This window comes from Saccostrea cucullata, unplaced genomic scaffold, assembly GCF_032062105.1.
Source record: "Saccostrea cucullata isolate Sc308-1 unplaced genomic scaffold, CSIRO_AGI_Scuc_v1 ctg281, whole genome shotgun sequence".
Taxonomy (NCBI): Eukaryota; Metazoa; Mollusca; class Bivalvia; order Ostreida; family Ostreidae; genus Saccostrea; species Saccostrea cuccullata.
The window spans coordinates 353,580-375,942 of NW_026926059.1; the positions used below are offsets into that span (position 1 = coordinate 353,580).

A 22,363-nucleotide genomic window follows, 5' to 3' on the forward strand; every position below is an offset into this window, starting at 1 on the left:
TTCATCGTCGTGGTTTCTGGAAAGTCCGCGTAAGAACCCGAGCAGCAACACGCCAAAAACAGCACCCCCGTACACCATAACCACAGACACGGTAAACTTCATAGCGCCTTCAGCGTCCGTCGTCCTGTCGTAAACAAAACCTGTCGTGTTTGTTATGTTGCTCATGCTTCCTTGTTGAAGGTTAGTTTTGTTTTGTTTTGTTTTTTGCGGTTCACATTACATCCTCTAAGACCATTTTCCCAATCGCTCATAGATTGAATTAGATTGTATTAGGCCATCTAAGGTGATGGTTGTAATATTACCCACACCTCCTACATCAGGCTGCTCTCTCCCATGCTATATATTATTCATGAACTTTGAGACTTTTCGGCAAGATGGACAAGAAAGTTGAGAAAACGACCACGTTCATTTCGAGAGAGAGTTCATTATTTTCCTTTAATGTTCTTGCCACTACAAACTTCATCCGATTTAAGACTTCGTTTTACAGGCACCGAATTGTAAGTTGTTTGACGGGGAGATTTAGAGCGTAATGCGTTCATAATCACTTTAAAGTTCTCTTCAAGTTTTAATACCACTCTAATTGGATATATTAGAACTTTTAAAAGGTAGTTTCTATAAGATGTAATATATATAAACACATAATATGTCTGAAAACCACGCCAGGGGATATTAATATAGGGTTTATTACTGTGGTTCGAATTCATCAACTGGAATCAGTGATTTTGGAATTAAATGTCAATTTTAGTTAATCACACACAGAACAGTTACCCGCTTTACAATTTTAAAGCACGGAGAGATGATAATAGACTATATGTAAATGTACTTCAGTGTCGCTCTTACACTCATTTTTGTGTAATGCAGATTTGGATGTATATTAAAAGTCTTTATTTTCATAATACGCAAAGAAGAACCATGAAACATATTGGTGATATGTCCATTCCCCTGGCAGTCGGAGGAATGTAACATCAGTCTGTTTGAAAGAATTTGCCATGAGATCGTTTAAACCGAGGCCCTGTGTCGCAGTAGGTGCTGGCACGAAAAAGATCCCTCACTAAGTGCCAAGTATAGGACAGAAGTTGAAGTTTTCAACCTGAAAGTGGTGGCTTCTCCAATTGAGTGAAAAATTCTCTAGAGGGGACGTTAAACAACGTATAAACAAAACAATCAATAAAATTATGGATTAAATTTCTCCATTCTTTCTTTAATCAATTCCTCATAATATTTTTAAAAGTTTTTAAATGCGTCCGAATCGATAAATTCGGGGCGTACACGTATATTGTACTTGTCCTGTTTGTCTGTCTGTTGTCAACTTTAACCTTCGCCATAACTTTTGAACCGTGAGAGATAGAGACTTCATATTTGGTATGCATACTCCACTTAGTAAGCTCTTTCAAATGACACCAAGGTCAATGACCTGGTGACCTTGACTGTGACCTTTATGTTAAAATAGCTTTTTCGAACTTTGTTGCCTCCGGGCGCATAGTGTTTCACAAACGCATCTTGTTTCTTTTAAATATTAATTCATTTACAGTGTTAATATAATATATATATTTGTCAGCCTAATTCCAATTATTCGAAATCAGATTTGCTGTCATATAATACTAGTGGTACATAAAAGAACGCAATAAGTCCGATGGTCAATATCGTATTGCTTATGACACTACTTAGAATTATTCCATACACAGAACTCTGTTCGAAGGCTATTGATCTTTATTGGTGAATATTATATATGTAGCTAAATGCGAAATGTTTATCGCAGGGGCATGATACAAGAAGCCGTCTTATCTCTCATTCTGTCTATATAACACTATCACGATTTACCTATTAATTTCTCACTTAGTCACAATGAGACAACTGTTGGCAATAGTCCTTGCTGTCAGTGCTTTGGGTATGTAAGGGGTATAGATAATTCTACTTCTTTACGTAATATTAATTCATTATCATTTGCATAATTATGACAACGTCATTGTTTAACTCTTTACAACTTACTGAACTGTTATACAACATACACTTAATGTTCACGTCATGGAAATAGAAATTTACCATTTCCCCGCAAGCACCTTATAGCGTGGTACACGTTTCTCTACACTTTAGCGTAAATAATATCATGACGTAGAATTATAATACAAATATAACTTTTCTTAATTTATGAGATCTTTGCAAGTATAAAAATGAATGAAATTGGCATTAAATTAAAGATTAAATGAACTTTTTAAAGTGCGTGAAAATGCGTGATTGCGGGGAAACGGTATATGCGTGATTTTGCGTTAGAAATAGGAAATGGTATATGCGTTAAAATGCGTGACTGCGGGGAAGGGGGTTAAAACACCTTGTACCAAAACGTATTCTACTTTTAATGTAATAAAGGATAAGACTCCGAAAACGCACATAAGTATGATTTCAATTGATCAATTTTAAGATCTGAAATATTAAGATATAAAAGTGTTCAAGTTCAAAAGTCCATCGGAACAATACAAATTGGGAGCAGAGCAAGAGCAGACTAAAAACGTCAAAGGTAGGATCAGGTGTCATAGAGGATGAAGCATCCACTGTCAACCGGTCACACCCGCCGTGTGCTCCTGGTCATGATCGGGCAAAAAGAGAAAAATCTAGACAATTTAGTGTAGAAATACTCGGTAATGACTTGTATGAAAAAATGTCAATGAAGACCAATTTTATTTGGTCATTAGGTCATACATATAGTATCGACCATTTAATGAATTCGCAAAATGTTTATTTCAAAAGAGAACCTCGATATCTTTTTATGCGCCCGGATCGATAGATCCGAGGCGTATATTGTTTTTGTCCTGTCTGTTTGTCTGTTTATCTGTTTGTCTGTTTGTCTGTTTGTCTGTCTGTCTGTTGTCAACTTTAACCTTCGCCATAATTTTTGAACCATCAAAGATAGAGACTTCATATTTGGTATGCATACTCCACCAATAAAGTTCTTTCGAATGACACCAAGGTCAATGACCTTGTGACCTTGACTATGACCTATTTGCTAAAAATAGCTTTTTTGAATTTTCGCCATATCTTTTGAACCATGAGAGATAGAGACTACATATTTGATATCCTTACTCCACCAATGACGCTCTTTCAAATGACACCAAAGTCAATGACCTTGTGACCTTGACTGTAACCTATATGCTAAAAATAGATTTTACACAATTTTCGCCATAACTTTTGAACCGTGAGAAATAGAGACTTCATATTTGGTGTGCATACTCCACTAATGAAGTTCTTCAAATGACACCAAGGTTAATGACCTTGTGACCTTGACTTTCACTTATCTGCTGAAAATAGTTTTTTTAAACTTTGTTGCCGCCGGGCGCATAGTGTTTCACAAACACATCTTGTTCTAACTTATTTCTCATTATCTTTCCTCAACATTTAAACTTATTCTACATGTAATACAGAGAATGCTCTTGCTTTTCTAATCAGCTGGGGGACGTAGACTCATATTCAGATGAAAATGATTTAAACAGGACGATAGAAAAAATGAAAAGTATTTTGTTTTTTGTTAGTCTGCCATTAATCAAGTAAACCTTTTCTATAAAAAAAAAAACGTTTTTATGTGCCCGGATCGATAGATCAGAGGCGTATCTTGTTTTTGTCCTGTCTGTTTGTCTGTCTGTTGTCAACTTTAACCTTCGCCATAACTTTTGAACAATGAGAGATATAGACTTCATATTTAGTATGCATACTTCACTAATTAAGCTCTAAGACTTCGAAATGACATCAACGTCAATGACTTATGTCCTTGACCGTTACCTTTATGCAAAAAATAGCTTTTTCAAACCTTTGCCATTACTTTTAAACCATAGGAAATAAAGATAAACACCAAGGTCAATGACCTTGTGACCTTGACCTACATGCTAAAAATAGCTTTTTCGAACTTTCGCCATAACTTTTGAACCATGAAAGATAAAGACTTCCTAATTGGTATGTATACTTCACTTATTAAACTCTAAGACTTCAAAATGACATCAAGATCAATGACTTTTGTCCTTGACCGTTACCTTTAAGCAAGAATAGCTATTTCAAACCTTTGCCATTACTTTTGAACCATAGGAGATAAAGCCTTTATTTTTGGTATGTATACTTAGATAATTAAGTTCATTCAAATGGCACCAAGGTCAATGACCTTGTGACCTTGACTGTGACCTACAAGTTAAAGATAGTTTTTGGAACTTTGTTGCATTGTGTTTCACAAACACATCTTGTATTCAAATTATTTTGCATAAGTATTGATCAGTTAAAAGGAAAGAGTGTTGGCAAATTCGGAACATTTTTATTGGAATTCATAAATGAATCAGAGTGTAAAAATAGATTAAGAACTGCTTGTTCCTACAATTTTTAGATAAAATGACTTTATCACCATTTTTTTACTTGATTGACCTTATCACAATTTTTTCACTTGATAACCCAGATGATTTTTTCGAATTTAAATCTTCACGTATAATCATTACACAACTTTGAAAAATCGATGTTTCATGTCCCCGTAAACGAAGTTTCGGGGTGTATAATTTTTGTCGTGTCCGTCCGTCCGTCTGTCTGTCTGTGTGTCCGCAAAAACTTTAACCTTGCCCATAACTTTTGATTTAGTGGAGCTATGACATTTATATTTCACATGTGTATTCTTTGTGACAAGATCTTTCTTTTGGGTACCACCAAATTTGACCTTGACCTTAGAGTTTGATCCACAAAAATTCCAAACTTTTATTTTGGCCATATCTTTTGAACAGTAGACACCAGGCCCCAAAACATAAACTGAAAATAGACTTTAGTCAAAATTTTGATTTTTAATCTCTTCAGTTCCATTCGATGTATTAGCTTTAAAGTTTGCAAATGTGCAAAATACATCAATTGAAACATATGTTGACAATTTTATTTTGATATCGAAATTATTTTGAAAGTTATATCGATTTGAAATTTTGACTTATGTCTGTTCTCAGTTTATGGTTTGGGGGCCTGGACTTTCATACGTCATATACCAACAACTTTGACCTTTTGATCTTGACCATGCAGATTTCCATACTTATGAAAAAACGTTTACCTTGGCCATAACTTTTGAAAGTAAGGGCTAGTGCTTTCACACTTCACATGTGTAATTCTTGTGAAAAGACCTTTCATTGGATACCAAGAACTTTGACCCTTTGACCTTGGAGTTTGACCTACTTTTAAAACGAAAACCTTGACCTTTACTTTTAAAGGGTTAGGGCTAGTGATTTCTTACTTTACATATCTAATCCTTGTGACAAGACCTTTCATTTGATATCAAGAACTTTGACCCTTTGAGCTTGGAGTTTGACCTACTTTTTTAAAATGTATAACCTTGGACATAACTTTTGAACGGTTAGGACTAGGGCTTCCATACTTCACATATGTATTCTTTGTGGCAAGACCTTTCATTGGATACCAATTACCTTGAACTTTTGGCCGTGACCTTGGAGATTTCCCTATTTATGAAATTTCCAGTGAGAATAACCTACTTTGGGTACCAATATATTAAATTTGCGTTTTAAAAAAGTTTAAATCTTCGCTATGATGCTATACGGGGGCATCAGTGTTTCACAAACACATCTTGTTTTTCTAGCACTCGTTATTGCCGAGAGATGCAGTCACGTGGATTCTTGTAAACTGACCATCTGTCCTAACAATTCCACACACCTGTCCTGTCATAACAGTCACTGTACCTGTGACGCTTCTCAGAGTAAGTATCTGACCGTATACTGCTGATTGAGGGTCACTGTCCCTCTCCTTCATTGCGCAAAGAATTAGACAAGAACAACCTGTTACCTGGACATTTCCTCTAAAAGAATAATGGTAATTATAATTCCAGTGAGAGTTATCTCTCTTCTCAGAGTGGCAATGAACCTTAATTTTCTGGTTTTGTTTCAATTATTTTAAGTAAGAGGCAGATGTAAATAAATCTATTCCAGATAAAGAAATTTGAACTGGCATATATTTTTATAGACCTAAGGTAATTGAAATATGCGAGTTATTTTATAGCATGCAGCGACATACTGGACTGTGCAGCGATTGGTCGTTGTCATGACAGCAAGTCCCATTATCACTGTGTGGAGAGTGTGTGTAAATGTATCCCCGACTACATTGGAAAATAAAAATACTCACTCAATCTCATATCGACTTGTGATGTTTATTACATGTGAATTTATTCTTTTTGTATAAAGGAATACTCAGGACAAAGCATATCACAAATCAGCCTATATTTATAAATACGTTAACCATGTGACAAGATAAAATATACCACAATGTCATAAACAATTTCCGTCAGGTTTTGGTTTCTAACGTTTCTATGCCAGTTATGGAACCAACACAATTTTCCTCCTTTAATAAGTTTTTGTTTAACTGACCTTTTATGGTCCAACCACAACTAAGGTTAAACGTTGTTTATCAAGTTTCCAATGTTTTTCCATTATAAAATATTGCCTTTACATGGGTAATACGATTTTCCATCACTAACCTTGAACTAACACAAATGACTCCGAGTCAAGGCTAAAATACTTCAGTTCATAAATAAATTTTGTATGTAGAATTACCTCCATTAGAAAATTAATGAAAGACATTACTATAATATTATTGATATCAATTTTTTTTCTCCTAATGACATTGAACCTGGCAAAATGACTTTCATGTCATAATACAATGTACACAACTAGTGCTAATTGTAACGGGGACCGTTACAGATGTTCCCCAAACGCTCCCCAACTCCCTTTTGGTGCCATATTCCCTGTAAGCTTCGTTAAAGAAGACAAACTCTATGCATTTGAGATTTTAATAACGTTTACCCAGAAGTGTACCAAGTTCATTCAAATTCTAGCATTGCACGCGTGCGCATCTGAATGCATCTGCGTAATGACCATATCATCTTGTCTACACAATCTATATATTTTAATACACTAAATATTAAAGTATTTAATCCAAAATTATTTAAAAATACGCTCATTCAAGTATATTTTTGATTTTACTCATTTCACATGCACGCACGTGCATACATGAGCATGGTGACCACACCTTCTTGTAGAAGTCCATTACATCTATCTATGTTCTAAATCCCACCCCGTTTGGTTGAAAACCAAGGGAGTTATAGCTGTTTAAAGTTTCAGCCAATCAGATTGCAGTGCACGTACACGCACGTGTATGCATGTACATGGTGACCATACTTTCTTGTAGAAGTCCATTATATCTATATATGTTCCAAATCCCATCCTGTTGGTTGAAAACCAAGGGAGTTATAGCTATTTAAAGTTTAAGCCAATCAGATTGCAGCGCACGTGCATGCACGTGTTTTCATGATAATTGCTATATATCATGTTGTAGGATATCCTAATGCATGGCTATGTTCAAAATTTCAAAGGAATTTGTCTAAAAACAAGAAAGATATTGAGACTTTAGTTTCAGCCAATCAGAGCGAAGCGCACGTGCATGCGCGTGAGATCTTGCTATTTTGACCATGTCATCATGTCTATGCTACTAATATATCCTCACATTATGAGTTTCAAAGCATTTCGTCCAAAATTAGAAAAGTTATGGCTATATCTATTATATTGGTCATTTCAAGCGTTGCACGTGCACGCTCCTGCAAGCACGTGCGCGCAAAATGACCTTCGTTCCGCAAATCTACATAACATGCCTACTGACCCTAAAAAGGTTTTACCTAAGTCGGATGTGTAGTTTACAAGATCACTCCCGGACAAAAAAGTACCCAGGAAGAAGAAGAAGAAGAAGAAGAAGAAGAAGAAGAAGAAGAAGAAAAATAATAATAACTAGAATCTTGTTGCCATGGCAACAAATAAGTCTTCCGTTCTTCTAAATCTGTAAGGAATTTGCTTTTCCTCTGCAACAAACATAGATATCACATGTACTCTGAAAGAAAAAAAATGCAAAAAAGTCCTTCAGTACTTAAAGTACTTTGATTTTCATGATCAATCTTGTTCCGATGCATTTTGGCACTCACAAGAGCTACACGTGTATCATAGACAAACCAACAGACAAACGAACACCGTACTCTCATAAACTTCACTGTGTTTATGTTCTGGGACAATTGTGATGTTGTTATAAAAATGTCATGAACTAAGTTAGTACCACATTAAACGTAAAGTCGTTGATTTTTAAAGTAATGATATCGAGATTTGCCAGGAAGAAATATTATTCATCAATGACAAGAATTATTCAGCAATCGATTAATTGATTACATGTTGTTTAGCGTCCTTCTCGAGAATTGTTCACACGGAGAAGCCTCCACTCGCCGTTGGAGACTGTAAAATGTTGTACTATCGCCATTGAGCAGCGAGGAATCTTTTTGAGCCAGTACCATCTGACACACGGGACCTCGATTTAAACGATCTCACCTGAGGGACCGGTCTCCACGTCCCACAATTGAAGTCCATTATACAGATATATGGTGCTCTAGCCATGTTTTTATTTTATTTTTCATTTCACAAATGTGTTGCATCAGATTTTCTTAAAGATCATACTTAATAAACTTTATTGCAATGCATACAGCGTCCGGTGATTTTGATTGACAGGTCAATACATGTGCACTTAGTGTAATACTTCTTAAGCAGAAAAAATATACAGAGAGTGACTATGACGGACTATGAAATCAGAAAATATTTAATAAAGAATGGGTACAACTGATATAGAACTGATTTTTTGTCTATATAAATGGATAGGATAATCAAGATTAAAAGGGAATCTCTCTCTCTCTCTCTCTCTCTCTCTCTCTCTCTCTCTCTCTCTCTCTCTCTCTCTCTCTCTCTCTCTCTCTCTCTCTCTCAGATATGTAAATTTCAGTATCTTGCGTAATGAAAAATCTACTATTATAGAATATGAATTCTGTATACATGTTAATGGTAATTATAACCAAATGTTCCAGATTTAATTTATAATTCAAAGGCCTATAGTTGCAATAATGTCTCCGAATAAAATCAAGAGGGGGGAGGGGGCTTCAAAAGAATTACATACTCGGTAATTTTATGTTTTATGAATTAAAAGGAAAATACTTAAGGTTGCATGTACATACATATAATTATATAGCATTGCATAAAATTGTGTTCATTCGTATACTTTATCTAACATATCAACAGACCTTTGCAGATGTTTTTGTATCATGTTTTTAGCGTAGCATTATTTCACACAGAAACGCGTAACTTTCACATAATGTTAATCCTTTGAGTACTAGTATTTCACAAAAATCCAAGAATCGCTTTTTCTTATCTTTAATAACTTCTTGGGTATATAAAAGTATAGATCATGTATAATAAATAACACTATAAGACTTTTAATCAATGAAATATACGTGTTAAAACCAAATCCAATCTATAGATTGATTTTCTTTCTTTTAAGTTGCAGATATCAATTTATTTCTAAAGCCTTTACACCTACTCTTCTATCTCTCAGTTCCCTTTTGAGTACATATAATATTTTAGAATCGAAAATAAAACTCGGATTCCGGGATAATTTCGCATTCAAATTAAAGAATGAATTAAGAATATTTTTTTTTAATATAATCATAACAGACATTACAGATTTACACTACGCTGACAACTTTAAACTATGCATATACTAAAAGCAGTAACCAACGTAATCTTTCATGCAGAAGTGGATATGGAAACTCAGAGTTTAAATTTTTTTTTTATGTGAAAAGTGTGGATATAGACGTCTGCGACGTCATGGATACTACCTCCGCCTTTATCTCGAAAGTTCTATTCCCACTTACAAGTCAGAGTTTTCTATCTTTGATAAAAACTATTATTTTTTTTAACTACAACAATTTCTTAGATTATCACGAAATTTTTTATAAAATCTGTTAAGAAATGTTGTCATCAATGAAATATATAGAGAAAAAATAAAATTATCTTCACTTTTGGCACGCCATTGTCTTACAAGTCAGAGTTATCTATCTTTGCTCACTACGTAAATAGAGAAAATGAATTTATTGACGGAACCTTAAATCTCCAAAATGCAGAATCCGACTGAATAAATATTATGTTTAGTATTTTTGTAGAATAATTTGTATATACATCGCTGTAATGTATACTGCGTACAATATTATTTTCTTCAAAGTGCTTAGTTGACACAGAACGGATAATTTTTTTTAGATATAAATTTGTAAATCAAAAACTTTCAATATACAGACTAACACTACACAGCCAAATTTAAACTAATATGCATATAGTGAATTAAGTAACATGCAAAAGAGATTATTGAATGTGTAAATATGTTGATCTGGAGAGCTTATATATGTCTCTAACATCATCAATACTATTTCCGCCTTTATCTCGAAAGTTCTATTCTCATTCACAGGTCAGAGTTATCTTTCTTTGCCCACCTTATACATACTACGTAAATAGAGAAAATTTCGGTACCGAAAATATACAAAATGCGGAATCTGATTTAAAAACAAATTATATATTTAGTATTTGTAGAAAAATGTCTGTTTTACATAAGAATATCTCGAAAAAATATCTAAAAACAAAAAAATCAAAAATTGACCAAAAACAAATTCACTTCCGGTTCGGACAGGAAGTACTGGAAACACACGAAAACAACTTCAAAAACAAATAGAATATCATGATCTAATACTCCTGTAAATTTTATATCTTTACCTCAAACCGTTTCCGAGAAAACTGCCGGACAAAAGTCCATTTTAAAATTCGAATATCGGCCATAACTTCGGACCGGAAGTGAATTTTTCAAAAAACGGAATTTTATATAAACTTCATATATCAACCTACTTACATGAGAAAATTTGTTAAAATCTATCCAGCCATCTCTGAGTAATCGCGCTCACAAAATTTGGGAGGAATAATAATAATAATAACTAGACTCTTGTTGCCATGGCAACAAAAAAGTCTTCCGTTCCTGTATGATACCGTTTGTATTTATTTTTGTATGTAGTGAAACGTGTGCATTAATATGTAATAATATTAATATTGTCAAGAAACTAGGTTTTTCTTTTCGGTACTTGCAGTCCTTTGATTTTTACTTCAATGTATCTGTTGTTCTCATATATGATAATGTATGCGTGCAGTGTTGTTTTGTTTTATCAAGAAGCATATTTTAACTATTTTGAATTTAAAAATTAATGGTTGAGTATCTAGAAAACAATGTCTCAGAACTTATGGTACTTTGATTTTTACTACAAAAAATATCCCTTCAGTACTTGCGGTACATGTTCTTTGATTTTTATTGGCTGACGAAAATAGCTTTCATAGGTTACTTCTTGTATGCATTGATGTTTCTGTGTAGAAAACATGCCAGTTTATACTACATGTACACTGTAGTGAGAAAAAGGTTGGTATGTAAACAGTTCTCTCAGTACTTTGATTTGTATTGCAACTTTGAAGTCGTCAACCTAATATATATGACACTGTATGTATGATTTTGTATGAAGAGAAACATGTAAATATAACCTTCATGTAATTTAAAGAAAAAAAATTGCCCCGTCAATACTTTCAGTACTTTGATTTTATAAATGCAAAACGAAAGTAGCTGAAATCTACAAAACGCCTGATCTGATTTTAAAACAAATTAAATATTTGGCTTCTATGGACCTATCTCTATCATGCCTGGAAACATCTTGAAAAAAGATTCAAAAACAAAAAAGTCGAAAATTGACCGAAACACAAATTCACTTCCGGTGCGGACAGGAAGTACCAGAAACGCTTGAAAACTACTTCAAAACAAGGACAATGTCATAATATAAAACTCCTGTAAATTTTACATCTTTACCTCAACCCGTTCTCAAGAAAAATTCCGGACAAAAGTTCATTTAAAAATTGGAAATTCGGCGATAACTTCGTACCGGAAGTGAATTTTTCAAAAAACGGAATTTTATATAAACTTCATATATCAGCCTACTACCATGTGAAAAATTGTCGAAATCTATCCAACCATCTCTGAGTAATCGCGCTCACAAAATTTGGGAGGAATAATAATAATAATAAAAAGAAACAATACAAACACTATAAGTCTTCCGTTGTGAACGGAAGACTTAATAATAAGAAACAGAGTAAAAACAATATGTTCCCCAACTTCGTTTGGGGAACATAATTACGTCATAAGCAATTTTATAGTCGAGTATGAGACTTCAATGTACATGTATAATCTTCATTATGAAGTTTTTGTCCATACATTATTGAGTGGAAATGTAGGCAGACAGAGAGAGAGGATTACTCCTATATGAATATTTCACACTTTTTTGTGGGAGGTAAAATTACAGCAATATCAATTAATATTAAATACTAGTAGCAGCTCATGACAGAAAAGCCTGCTGATAAAAAGAAGGCTACAAATACAACCTTATGTTGCATATACAAAACATAAAACTGAGAAACTGAAACATTATAATCATTTATTCAATTTTCAACCATGACAATCATTCCGCTTGCCAATCCTTGTCATATAATATCCAATACTGCCATATTTTACACACCTGAATTTTATAATAAATTATTATCGCAAGTCTCAGACATTTCTATTGAAGTTGTTTTAAACCTATGATGTAAAAAAAACTTATTACCAAACCAGTGCTGTGATCCTTTATGAAATAAAAAAAAAGTTTTTCTTTATAGTATGGATTAAAAACAAAACTAGTACATGTAATTCCTAATTGGTTACTTGACTCCATAATCAACTTGACTGAAGTACATTATCAATAAGATTTCGTACAGTTTTTTGCATTTTTCTTTTTTTTTTTAAAAATTATATATGCTAGAAAGTAATTCACATTAGTACAGCACTTTGGAAACATATGAATATATCAAACAGCAAATGTATACACACACTGTTTATACAATGTAAGCTTAAAATTTTTTCATCAAATGCAGATATATATACACTGTAAAAGATCTGTGCATCACAATCAATATATTTGTTTACCATGATTGGTGGTTAGCCTTTTTCACATTGAACACAAACTTTTATAACAGAAAAAATGCATAATAAACCATTAAATATTTTTATTTTTTACAAAACTTAAATTTCATAATACATTATTTCATTTTATAAAGGGAATCCTTAGATTAATTAACACATTTATCACGACTACATTGTACATGTTACTGTAGCATTTTTAATGTTAGTTGGGGACCAATGATAATGAATTTTTTTGACAATTCTTATGAATTTACATATCTTCTAATCCCAACTTGATCAATGCACACTCTGTATACTAATGTCAGTAACCAGAGTTTTTTTTTTTTAACATGTGCAGAAATTTAAATGACCCCACAGTTGTATAATCATTTTGATATGTAGTATAATTAACCTTCGAAACAGTACTTTTTTTTATTCTTTTCATTCAAAATGACAACATATCAACTAGAGCTGAAGTATATATTATGACACCTGTATTTCTTTCACAATTCAAGTATTCAGATTTAATTGCAAGATTTTGTTTTTGCATTCAGTTTGGAAAATATTAAGGCATATAAACTGAGGGAAACATGGAACAGATAAATAAATCAAGGGACAGCACTGCTATTCATCCTCAAGATCTAGAGTGTCTAGTTCATCTTCCACATCGTCAATATCATCACCACCGAAAAGTTCCTCGTCAATCTCCACCTCCTCACCGTTCACCGTGGCAGCCATTGCCGCAGCTATCGCGGCATCCGTGTCTGTGGCAGGTTTGTCTTCTGGAGGTAGGGCGGCTGCTTCATCCAGCTTCGTAGATTCATCTTCAGGAAAAAGAATTTAAAGTAACCTTGAATTTATTTTAATACCAGCAGGTGTAAATTTCTAAAAACAATAAGCATTTTGACTCTATAAAGTAATCTTTAAACCTTAAATACTGTAAAACTGAACAATTTATAAACTAACATACACATATTGTTAGTAATCTAGTGTTATATGATAAAATTATGTATTCATTGCATCTACATGTTTTTCAGAATCAAGATATACATTGTACTGAAACATTGGAGATTTTGCAACACTAATCAGCTATGCTAAAGTGACCTGATTTGTTACATTGACCCTTGTTGCTATATACATGTATATTAACCTGTAACACTGACCTGTTTTATTTGACATCGCTGATGAAGGCTCGCCTCCTGCCCCCGAGGAAACCTCAAATGTCCGCTCTGTAACCACGGTACCTGAGCCATCAGATTCTTGAGCCGTTGACATTAAATAGTCCAGGTTTATATCATGTACCTTCACTCGCTCTTCAGCCTTAATAAATACAACATCCATCTTCATTCATGTAAATACACATGTGAACTCTTAGAAATCAAGAAACTTGATAAATTATTTCATTCCTGTATATCTGGGTTTACTGCCATGACTAATAAAAAGCATCATTTTATAATCCAGAAAACAGACTTTCATTTACCCCGTAATTTATAATTTTGAAGATTTGATATTAATTACAAAATAAATCTTAAGATTGCTCTAACCTCATCATCAGAATCCAGCTCTCTCTCTATCACCCCTTCTGTGGCCTCATCATCGTCCTCTCCCACAAGGTCAGGGTTAAACTCAAACATCTCCCTTCCACTGATCTGTAACAATCATCAACATACAAGTATGTTAAAGAAGGTTTATTTCACTTGGTAATCTAATCCAACTATGAATACATGTATACTTTTTCACAAATCTCTTTCAGCAAAGTATTACAGCTAATTTCTTAATTTCTTTTTTTTTCTTTTTTTCTTTTTTTTTTGGGGGGGGGGGTAATCTTTAAAAACAGCTCTGATTAACCTTTCTATAACTGCTGGTGAAAAATGACCACTTACTCCAAATGCCTTGCCAGCTTTGTAGTCAGCTCTCTTCTTGTCTTGGGCAGCTTTAGCTTGCTCAATCTTCTCTTTCCTCTGCAAAAAAATTACATCACAAAATATCTAATTAAAATCTCACAAAACCCAGAAAATTTGATCATTACCAACTATTGTCAAAAACTTGGACTGAGATTATTTGTTAACAAATACTGTATAAGACAAAGATTATTCATGACTACCGGTAATAAAGCTATTTAATGTTGATTAATCTTGTCATACCCACCTTTCTCTCTTTCCATTTCAGAAATGATTCTAACGTGACTTTTGTGGTTCCACCTCCAAGTGCTGCACGCTGTTATAAAAAAAAAGATCAGAGCACAAGATTTAATGTTGGCCCTAGGGTAATGGTTAATGTATACACCCATTACTCTTTATATTCTTATAGCTATCAATTAGACAAACGTAAATAAAACCATGAAATTATTGCTAAACTGAAAGTATCTTAAAAGAAGTTCATGCTCATCTGGGTAAAAATGAAACTTCACCAGCAGATTTTTTTTCTTTAATTTTATGCAATAAGAAAATTTTGATTTCATACTGCTTAAAAGAGCTATGATTTAAGCAAAACTGAATCCTTTCAACATTGGGATTAGTTGAAATACCCCAAAAGCTGGTTCAGTATTAATATTGCTGATGCTGTTCTAGAGAAGATATTAAACTTCCCTTTACGTAGAGAGGGGGTTGTAGAAAATATTGTGTAAATGTATGTTTGCCAACATAAAAATCCAAATTTGTGTCACAAACCTCTTTTTCAATTAACTCCTCTATCGTAATAGTTTCTCCTTTCTCTTCTTTCTTTTGGTCTTTCTTTAAAACAAAACCTAAAAAAAAAAACAGCTTGTGTAAAAAAATTTTTTAAAAAGCTTTTTTTTTTTACTCATTTAAGAATTTTAATTATCTAATGTATATGTATGATTACCTGAAAGGGCACTTCACTTGCTGGTGGACAATACTTGTACTCTATTAACCTAAGACAAGGATCATTATTTTTTTTTTGGGGGGGGGGGGTGTTTAAATCAATCCCTGATCTTAGCTGATCTTACCTGGGGGTAGACAATGTTTGTAGTGACATTTCTTCCCTCCATTGGGACATTCCCAAAACCAGCCATATTTGCTTGATTCCACAGCTTCTAGGAAATATTTACATATCTACAGAAGAAAATGTGAAAAAAAAAATTATGAAAGTATACCATACGTCATCCTTTTACAGGCTTTGCCATTATCCGAAATATCAAGCTATCGTTGATGCCCTAATATACCCTACAAACTAGACAATGATTCTGTTATCATGTTCTCTGTGTTTTGTGTTTACCAGTGATACTTACAATTGTGGTTTTGGGTAGTGACTTTTTGTGTTTACTAGTGGTACTTAAAATTGTGGTTTTGGGTAGTGACTTTTTGTGTTTACTAGTGGTACTTACAATGGTTGTTTTGGGTAGTGACTTTTTGTGTTTACCAGTAGTACTTACAATTGTTGTTTTAGGTAGCGACTTTTTGTGTTTACCAGTAGGACTTATAATTGTGGTTTTGGGTAGTGACTTTTTGTGTTTACCAGTAGTACTTATAATTGTGGTTTTGGGTAGTGACTTTTCCTATTCTCCGTGTTTACAGCAGTACTTATAATTGGGGATTTGGGTTGTGATTTTTCCTATTCTCCGTGTTTACCAGCAGTACTTACAATGGTGGTTTTGGGTAGTGACTTTTCCTGTTCTCCGTGTTTCTTGTTTACGACATCTCTGAGTTGATCTTCGTCCCAATTCTCCATTGTATCTGCAGTGAACAGTGTAATTTACTTTACCACACAGATTACAACAAAATGACCTAACAAGGTGGAGACTAGCTTATTGAACATATCTAAGCCTTTGATATGAAAATACTTGAAGTTTAATATCTAAACATTGATATCAAGTGTAAGTAAGATATGCTTTCAAAAAATAAAATTGTTTAAGCATATTTTTTCAGAAATGTTCAAGTATCGCTTTAAATTTGTTGAATTCTGATCTTGGGAATGGAACAAAAAAAGGAAATCTGCATAATTTTTGACACAGAGGAAATAACTCTATAGAAATGTAATTAATCAGTACTGTAGATTCCTTTAATATATTTTACATTGCAGGTATTGATTCTCGCAAAATTACCTGAGAATAACTTAAGGAATCAACAGTAAGTTCACCTACCCTCCTCCCTGGAATCAGCGTATATATTGATCTTCTCTCCTTTCCTGTCTATGTTCAGGTCATGTGAAAATTTACACTTAGCTCCCTTTGAGCACTGTCCTTGTTTAAAAAATGCACACAACACAGATTTGGGATCAGCACCTAAAATCAACAGAAAAAAGTTGATTGTTAACGGTGATTTACTTACCCAATACTGTTATTTATTAGTAATCTAGTTTTATTAAAGCTTACTTTAAAGTAAGGCTGAGGCAATACAACTTTTTCTATATTGATACTTATGAGAGCACCTTCAGTTTATGCTTATTAGGAAAATTTGTTGTTTGCAATAGAATAAGACAAATTTCATTTGATAACGTTTTAACATAAACCAACATGTGTTGAAAAAATTTCGTGACAATTGATTTTAAAATTTTCTATCAATTGTGGCTGACATGTTGCCATCAGCATCAATTTTCAAAAGTCGTCAACTATCATATCAATAATTCTACCTTTAGAGTTTAGCTGGCCTGAACAAGATGTTCTGTTCTTCTCTAGCATAAATCTACTGTGTGATTATTAAAAATAAAAGTTGAAATCCAACCTTTGGAGATTGTTTGTACAGGCCTGAATAAAGTGTTTAGCTCTTCAGCTTCTTTTTTCTTGTCCAATTTCTTCTTTCCCTTTTCTGCTTCCAGCTGTGCCTAAATATACAGTACAAGTCTGATGAGACATACAACATTTAAAAACAAGCAATAAAACTGTACTGTCTGTACTGTTTTCAGTCAGACATTTTGAACGAAACAGAACGAGAACTTTCTTATGATGAAACTTTGCTTTTTCTGGTTTGTTGTATCGATATTAAAGGAAGAGAAAAGCAGCACCTGGACTTTCTTAAGTTTCATATTTACAAAACCATGTAACTTGGTGTCTTCTAAGCCAATTTTACTGAAATCAAAACTATAAAAAGAGTAACCTTTAGCAGTTTTATATTTTTATTTTTTTTTTTACGAGTGGTGTAAATATTCACTTTTACACCAAAAACATAACCTTGGTTTAAATATCATCTTACCGGTAGTTCAGTTTCAGTATGATTCCAGAATTCAGTTCAGATAAGGCTTACTTTTATAATCTACTTATTTTTGCTGTGTATTTTTACTAAATCAACTACAAAATTTATTTTAATATCATTTTCCAATAAATTTACACACAGAAATGTAAATGGAAAAAGTACCACTACAGCGTCTTCACAAGTCTTAAATCAGAGATTCTGCTGTTTACAGAACAAAAAGATTCATTACCTGTGTGTTGTAATATTCAATAAGAACACCCTACAGGTGTAACTCCTTACCAATTTACTGGCCTTCTGGTTCCCAAACTTGACCTGCTGGGTGACATTCTGTATGTACTTCTGCTGTTTGGCTCCCTTCTTGTTTTTTAAACCAAAAGTTTTGTCCTAAAATTTATCAATCTAATATCAGTCATTTCAATCATTGTTTTTTTAACGTACCTGAATCACAACAGGCTCAAAGGCCACATTGAATAACCTAAACACACTGGTTAGAAAAAAAGCACAAATTAGTTCAGTATTGAACAACTTACAGGGAGGGGGGTGAATTTAAAACTACATGAGGATGCTTCCATATTAATATAACAAATAGCTTTGCTGTTCTTGAGCAGAATTTTTTTTTAGGTTATCGTTTGAATAAACTTGAACTTTATACACTAAGTAAAAAGGGATCTCTTAAGTTAAAACTTTACTGACCTAAGGATTCTTGAAATTAAGATTTTTATAAAATATGCCACCCAATTTTCACTATTTCTGAATTATCTCCCCTTGAATGAGGCTCTAGTCCTCTATTTTTTTTTTCAAATTAATCCCTTCTTCCCAAGCATGCCTTATGTCATTTAAAATTTGATTGAAATTGGTCCCAAAGTTCCAGAGAAGAAGTCGAAAACATGAAAAAAAAATTACAGAAAGACAGACAGCTAGACAGACAAAATGTGATCAGAATAAGTCACTCGAGTTTTCAGAACAGGAGAGCAGAAAAGAAAAATTCCTAGGCTTTCCTTAACAAAGTTGAATAAAAATCATAGTAGGTTATAAACACAGGCCTTTGGTTCCCTAAAAAAATAAGTGTGTAAAAAAAATAAAGGTATGGAACTCTTACAGTGGGTGCCCAATTTCGCTAACAAAATATCTTTTTTATCAAATGCTCTTAAATTTTACTTTCTATTAAATTCTATTCAGAGATAAACAATTCTCATTTCTACCAAAGCTCATCCCAAAATTCCATATACTTCTCAAAATATTCTGATATCAATTCCCAAAATGACCTAATTTTTTTTTTTTACACGACATTAGTTTGGGCCCCTAGTCATTCAAATGTAAACAGACGGTGCTTGAAGTGCAGCGAAGAGTTGCATAGTATTTGCAAAATCTTTCAAAATTTTAAAGTTGATTTCTTCCTCCAAATTGTAAGATTAAGTCCATAATAATTCCTTTCACGAGAAATTAATTTGAAAATGTTTATATCCACAACTGCACCGCCATGTTGATTATGAATATAAAAGAGGCTATGGTTGAACGAATTTTTCCCAGAATGTATAATTTACCTTTCGATTTTAAAAACAATTAGACCGATAAAATTTTGTTGGTGACTTAGTAAGCTCATATGATCAAATTAAAGAAAATCTTGTACGCTCAAATGCAAATGAGGCAAATATGCATTGGTTATAGAATAAATTCCGGTGAAAATTTGTCCTATTGTTCTCATTTAACAATTAATTTAGTTCTTCAAAGGCCCAAGCTGATGTCAAGTAAAAAATTAAGATCAATTTTGGGATTGATTTCAGAATATCTCGAGAAGTATACGGAATGAATTTTGGTAGTAATGAAGATTGTTTATATTATATAAATAGATATGGATAGTAAGTAAAATTGTAAAGCATTTGATTTAAAAGAATTTTATTGGCGAAAGTAGGTACCCTATGTAAAAAGTTCCATACCTTTTATTTTTTTTTTTCCACCTCAGTTTTTTTTTTCTAAGCGATCTAACGGCCTGTGGTTATAAATATTCAATAAAAACAAAATATGGGCCTATAAATCTATTTCTTTGGAATTGAAAAACCATATATCCTGACATGGTCTTCCGATATTTTAAAGGAGAAAAAAGCATGTAAAAGATATCAAACTGTAGGTCTTTTTAAGTTCAAGGATCTCTCTATCATTGGTTTGTTTATGACAAATATCTCTATGTATCGATAGTTTTCAATAGACCCAAGTTAACAAGAGTTATTTCCCATTGGCCGCCATATTGGGGGGGGGGGGGTTCAACATGCTCATACCATTCCTTCTTCACTCAAACAACTTTAACTTTTTACACTGGAAATTGCAGGGTAGGAAGCATTGTTTTCTGAAAAATATACATTTGTTAGAGCCTACTTTATTTCATAATTTTTATTCCATTAAGATTTCCCCCAAAATATTTCTGCTACACCTTCTTATATTTGGTAGGACAAAGATGGAAAATTACCAGGTTGACCCCCAATATGGCAGCCAATGGGAAATAACTCCTGTTAATTCTGGTCTACTGAAAACTTTCTATAGTTTGTATACAATGTTGTATATACTCCCATGTACATCTGTTTAACAGGTCCAGCACAATACCCCGATAAAGGTATATAGCTTGATAAAGCTATATAGCTTTATCAAGGTATTTAAAATACCTTGATCAAGGTCTTTTATGTAATGAAAATTCAAAAAATTTCTTTATAAATTAAATACTGAAAGTCGAGTTCTGAGTTATTGTAAGTGTGTCTACTTGTGCATGAAAAACACTCTGGTATCAAAAGGAAAGCCTAAAATAACGCCTCCTCACACGACACGTTTTTCTACTGATTTGTTTGAGTTTGAGTACTTTACATGCATGGGTGAATTCACTGACAACAACTCAGAACTCGACTTTCAGTAATTAATTTTTAAAGAATTTTTTAAAATTTTCATTACATGAAATACCTTGATCAAGGTATTTTAAATACCTTGATAAAGCTATATATCTTTATCAAGCTATATACCTTTATCGGGGTATTGTGCTGGACCTGTTTAACATGTCATACCTAGTCATATTATATGACTGTCAGTCACTGGCTGTCATATCTTTGAAATATTATAAATCTTCTTCAATATGCCTGCCACTGAACATTTCTTTCATAAAAATTTATTGATGTCAACCTAGATAGAGTAGTTTCATATGATCTCTTGTTTATTGATATACTGTGCCTGATAATTGTCATTCTGGGAATCTTTTTTAAAACAGAGTTGGGCGATTTACCTCTATAACCTTGTCCTTTTTCTTTTCAACCGTCTTTTTGCCAGGTTCATTTTTCTTTGGTGGCATTTTGACTCATAAATATAGCTTTTCTTTCGCGGTTTGTTGCAAAGTCTGGCGAAATGTGCCTCGAGAAAATTTAATCGGAAGTGACAATTTAAGGAGAACGCCGATCCCGATAGAAAAGGCTCTCTCTCTCTCTCGTTATGTTATCCCAGCATCTGAAAAAATGGGGTACATATTTTTGGGGCATTTTTTTTATTTTTAAGATAATAAAATATTTTAATAAGCACACGTATTTATAATGCTATTTATTGTTTACAAAAAGATATATTTCCTAGTCGTCGGACGCAAATTAAAAGTAGGAGTGGGTTAATTGAAAGGGGGGCTTAACCAGACATAAATTATTTATGTCTCTGGCTTAACCAAAAAAAAAAAAACGCTTGGGGACGAAGCCCCAAATTTTTAATGCCTATATTATGTCTATCTTTGCAAAAAAGCCCCTCCCCCCTTTTAAGGTTCCGACGCCTATGGTTTCTTATGCAAAATTTATACAAATATCAAATATTTTCTTTCTTGTTACAAACAGAATTACATTGATTGGTAAGGGACAGTATATATATATATATATATATACATGACAATAACATGAGTAAGACAACAAAATAATATAACAACATGATTATAGTCACGTTCAAATTTTGGATAAGAAATATATATATCTTCTTTATTTTCTTTCTGCAAATATGACAATTATACTGTATAAAAGAAAAACATTGCAGAATATCAACTAAAATTTAATCATGTAGAAATTGTAAAAATAGTATATTTTGTAAACGACAGTTTAAAATAAATATCGAAAATCAATTATGTTTCATTAGTGTAGAATTGCAAAATTAGGATTTTTTCACAGTAAGTACTTATTTTTTGAACGACTGATACGAATGGCTTTTTTCCTCACAGTTTATATCATACATGTACATGTGTATTAAGTGTTTTTTTAGCATCCTGTCTGAAAAAAAACAAAGAAAAGAAGTCGGACCGAATTATATAAGGTCTAGAGGTCGGG

General features: G+C 33.0%; 2 protein-coding genes and 1 pseudogene across 2 annotated transcripts; 2 read left to right on the forward strand and 1 right to left on the reverse strand.

Moving 5' to 3' along the window:
• LOC134270540 (putative nuclease HARBI1) overlaps positions 1–22,363 on the forward strand; it is a 319,031-nt pseudogene that overhangs the window by 133,071 nt on the left and 163,597 nt on the right.
• On the forward strand, positions 1,807–6,132 carry LOC134270499 (serine protease inhibitor Cvsi-2-like). Its single transcript, XM_062752720.1, has 3 exons — positions 1,807–1,888; positions 5,597–5,713; positions 6,013–6,132. The coding sequence occupies exons 1-3, from the start codon at positions 1,846–1,848 to the stop codon at positions 6,123–6,125; spliced, it is 273 nt and encodes a 90-aa protein (XP_062608704.1). The 5' UTR covers positions 1,807–1,845; the 3' UTR covers positions 6,126–6,132.
• On the reverse strand, positions 12,357–21,458 carry LOC134270523 (zinc finger CCCH domain-containing protein 15-like). The gene is made up of 12 exons (XM_062752750.1): positions 21,298–21,458; positions 18,315–18,419; positions 17,568–17,667; positions 16,988–17,128; positions 16,489–16,580; positions 15,854–15,959; positions 15,555–15,631; positions 15,034–15,102; positions 14,769–14,846; positions 14,430–14,534; positions 14,049–14,205; positions 12,357–13,709 (listed from the first exon to the last, which is right to left on the reverse strand). The coding sequence occupies exons 1-12, from the start codon at positions 21,361–21,363 to the stop codon at positions 13,510–13,512; spliced, it is 1,296 nt and encodes a 431-aa protein (XP_062608734.1). The 5' UTR covers positions 21,364–21,458; the 3' UTR covers positions 12,357–13,509.